At 31.4% G+C, this 3001-nt stretch overlaps 1 protein-coding gene across 1 annotated transcript in view; it reads left to right on the top strand.

Annotated features, from left to right (window-relative positions):
- The window catches only part of LOC106468939 (cleavage stimulation factor subunit 2-like), a 17779-nt gene that overhangs the window by 5183 nt on the left and 9595 nt on the right, over positions 1–3001 (top strand). Inside the window, exons 5-7 of the mRNA XM_013929391.2 lie at positions 511–618; positions 2139–2258; positions 2525–2605. Coding sequence (XP_013784845.1) covers positions 511–618; positions 2139–2258; positions 2525–2605 — 309 coding nt within the window. The remainder of the gene's footprint in view (positions 1–510; positions 619–2138; positions 2259–2524; positions 2606–3001) is intronic.

The raw sequence follows: 3001 nt of genomic DNA, 5'->3' as shown, positions 1-3001 counted from the left end.
CTACGCTGCCAAAATTTAAATTTATGACCCCTTGTCCTATTGTTTTCATAGCTAAGCACAAAAACGTTTTATGGATCTATATTATCAATATCCTTAATAATCGTCCAAAACATAAGTTAATAAAACGTACATCAAAAGAAAATTTTAAATCTCAACATTACAGTTAAAATTTTATTTTGTAGGAAATTTAAAGAGATACATCACAAATAATTTTTACAAAATTAGATGTCGCAAGTTAATTATGGGTAGTACCCAGAATGCATGGATCGAAACAGGTTAATGAAAAACTTTAACGTGGAGCCGGTTTGATGTGATTTCTAGAAGTTGTCACCTAGTTAAACAAAAATAAATAAAACTGTATCCAATAACAATTTTCATCATAATTTATTATAAAAGTAATTATGAATTAATAGGAGGGACATAGATTAGTGAATAATTACTAACACTATTATATTTTTCTTCTTCAACGTTAAGTTGTCATATTTTTTTCTCATCTCCTCCTCTTACTAGAGCCCCTACGGGCCTGAAGTTGAACCTGAAAAAGCACCAGAAGCTATTTCCAAGGCTGTAGCCAGTTTACCACCCGAACAGATGTTTGAGTTGATGAAACAAATGAAGGTGGGTATTCATAAAGTCTTATGAACTAATAAACTGGTATATATATCTCTCTCTATTTAGACAGTGTAGTAGAATTCTTCTTAAAGAGAAATGTGTACGAAATGGAACATTTTAAAATAAGAAACGATGTTTGAGTCAGGTATAATTATTTAGTACGATACACACTTGAGTAAAGATTCCGCTAACACATTGTTTAAGTAAAGAAAATTTGGTAGTAGGCTGCAAAATAAAATATTTTTAATAGGTCAGTGATGCATAAGAACAATTGAGAGCAGTCTTACTAAATAACATTGATAAGTAAGGAACAGATGGCAGATTAAGTAAGAAATACTTGATAATATAATTTTTTAAGTAGTAAACTTTTGACAATAAACTGTTAAAAAAGGAATTGTTGAAAACAATTTTCGATTTTGTTAATACTGGTGAAATGTACAATTACCCCTCGTTTATCTCAAGTACGGAGTTTCACCAACATTTTCAAGTATTAATTAAGTTAAGAAAAGATTAGTGTCAGCTAAAGAACAGTTGCTGGCAGTTAAGTAATGAACTCGTGTTTTTCTTGCGAGGAGAGTACTCTTATTTAAAATTATGTTCTGCGATAAATCAGCGGTTGTTGTACGTACCTTATTATTTTTCTAATTGTCTGGATCTTGAATACCCAAAGTGCCAAATTTTTTTTATGGATTTTTGTTTGTGGTGCCTTTCAATAGATGGCTCCACATTGTATTTCATTATTTCAGTCACATACATAGATAAATACATATATACATGCTACGTTCATTATAGTAACGAGATGAAGCAAGGAACAGTTGATAGTATGTAAAGGAACACATTTTAGAACTTCTATCATTACGTGTCCAGACTTTTACATCAAATTTCACAACATAAAAGCAGTTCTGAGGAGTTTCGCTCGTAAATAACGAGTTTATGGATTGTTTTTAATACCGTTTCTGACAGCCTAAAGTATACATCTTTGTTTGATTTAAGAAATTTAGTTCCTTGAAAGTATAATGATTCATATATTGTTTCTCGGGCGATTTTCCTTTTGTGGGGGTAATTATTTCATTACTACAGCCCTCACTGACACCAAAGCACGTGGTTTGAACAACTATTAACGAAGCTTTGAAAGTAGGAATAGCCAATGGCTAAATACTTTTGAACAAAGCAGATTATATAACTACTTTCATCAATGTCGAGTAAATAGAATTGTTTGTTTTTGTTTCTTACAATATTGGTTACTCAGAGCTCCCGAGTCTAATGGGAAGTTTACAAGACTCGGGAATAAATCACAAATCTGGGAATTTTTGGGACTGTTTTTCTATGAAAACATTTTAATGTAAACCGTTTAGAATGTACAGACAAGACATCAGATAAGCTTAGTTAGGTTTAACGAGTATGGTAGATGGAAAAATGTGTTACTAACTCAGCTTCCTATTTAGTGAATATTATTTTATTTCTATAATTATTTTCAATACTGAAGGTTCATTTGATAACAGAAATCTTTAATGTTCATCCTGCAGCTGTGTATCCAGAATAACCCTAACGAAGCCAGAAACATGCTACTTCAAAACCCCCAGTTGGCGTATGCATTGCTGCAAGCCCAGGTGATGATGAGAATCGTGGACCCTCAAGTTGCACTGGTGAGTTAAAAAAACTTCCATCAGTTAAGTGATATTTATTAAGATTAGCTATTCTTCCTCTTAATTAAGAAGAAAATGGTGGAACTCTTGTATCAAAACTTGATTTATGTTGAAAATGCCTTTAATTCATCGAAAGAAAATATAACATTCTTAGACAATGGATATGATGTTAGAAACAACTTATTATCATCTGTTAATTTTTTTTCACTATGTACAAATGTAGACTTTTTTTTTTTTTACCTAAAACAATGTTTTTTTTTCTACAGAGCATCCTACATCGACAAAATCCTAGTGCTGCCTCTGTGGTGACTTCTTCCGAGAGCAATACGTTGGTTGCGACTGCTGTGGTATGTTGTGTCATATCTACTGCTTTAGTTCTGTAACCTAAAGGTTTTTCAAGACAACTGATATCTTATGTGACTTGTTCCTACTAGATCCTACTGCAAATGCATCTATACAGTGTTTTGTTTAATAAAAATGAGTTTTGGTATGTTTTATTTATGGAATTTTTCTTGTTACTTAGTTGAGCTTTCAAAACAGCTCTGAAGAAATAAGTATGTTTTTAGCTTGAAAGAGAGACACAAAATTCTTCATTGTTTTTCCAGTACAAGAAAGAAAAATATCAGTTATTTTTTTTAAAGATATTTTGAGTGTAGAGAAACAACAGGAACTTCCTCTTAATATCACTTTTTAAAATAGTAATATGACTCAAGTATATTAAGTACTTCGAGTTTTACTCTTTA

The sequence above is a fragment of the Limulus polyphemus genome, unplaced genomic scaffold, assembly GCF_000517525.1.
Source record: "Limulus polyphemus unplaced genomic scaffold, Limulus_polyphemus-2.1.2 Scaffold3229, whole genome shotgun sequence".
NCBI lineage: Eukaryota > Metazoa > Arthropoda > Merostomata > Xiphosura > Limulidae > Limulus > Limulus polyphemus.
Note: the sequence above shows the minus strand (reverse complement) of the source record. Positions and strands in the feature narration are given on the sequence as shown.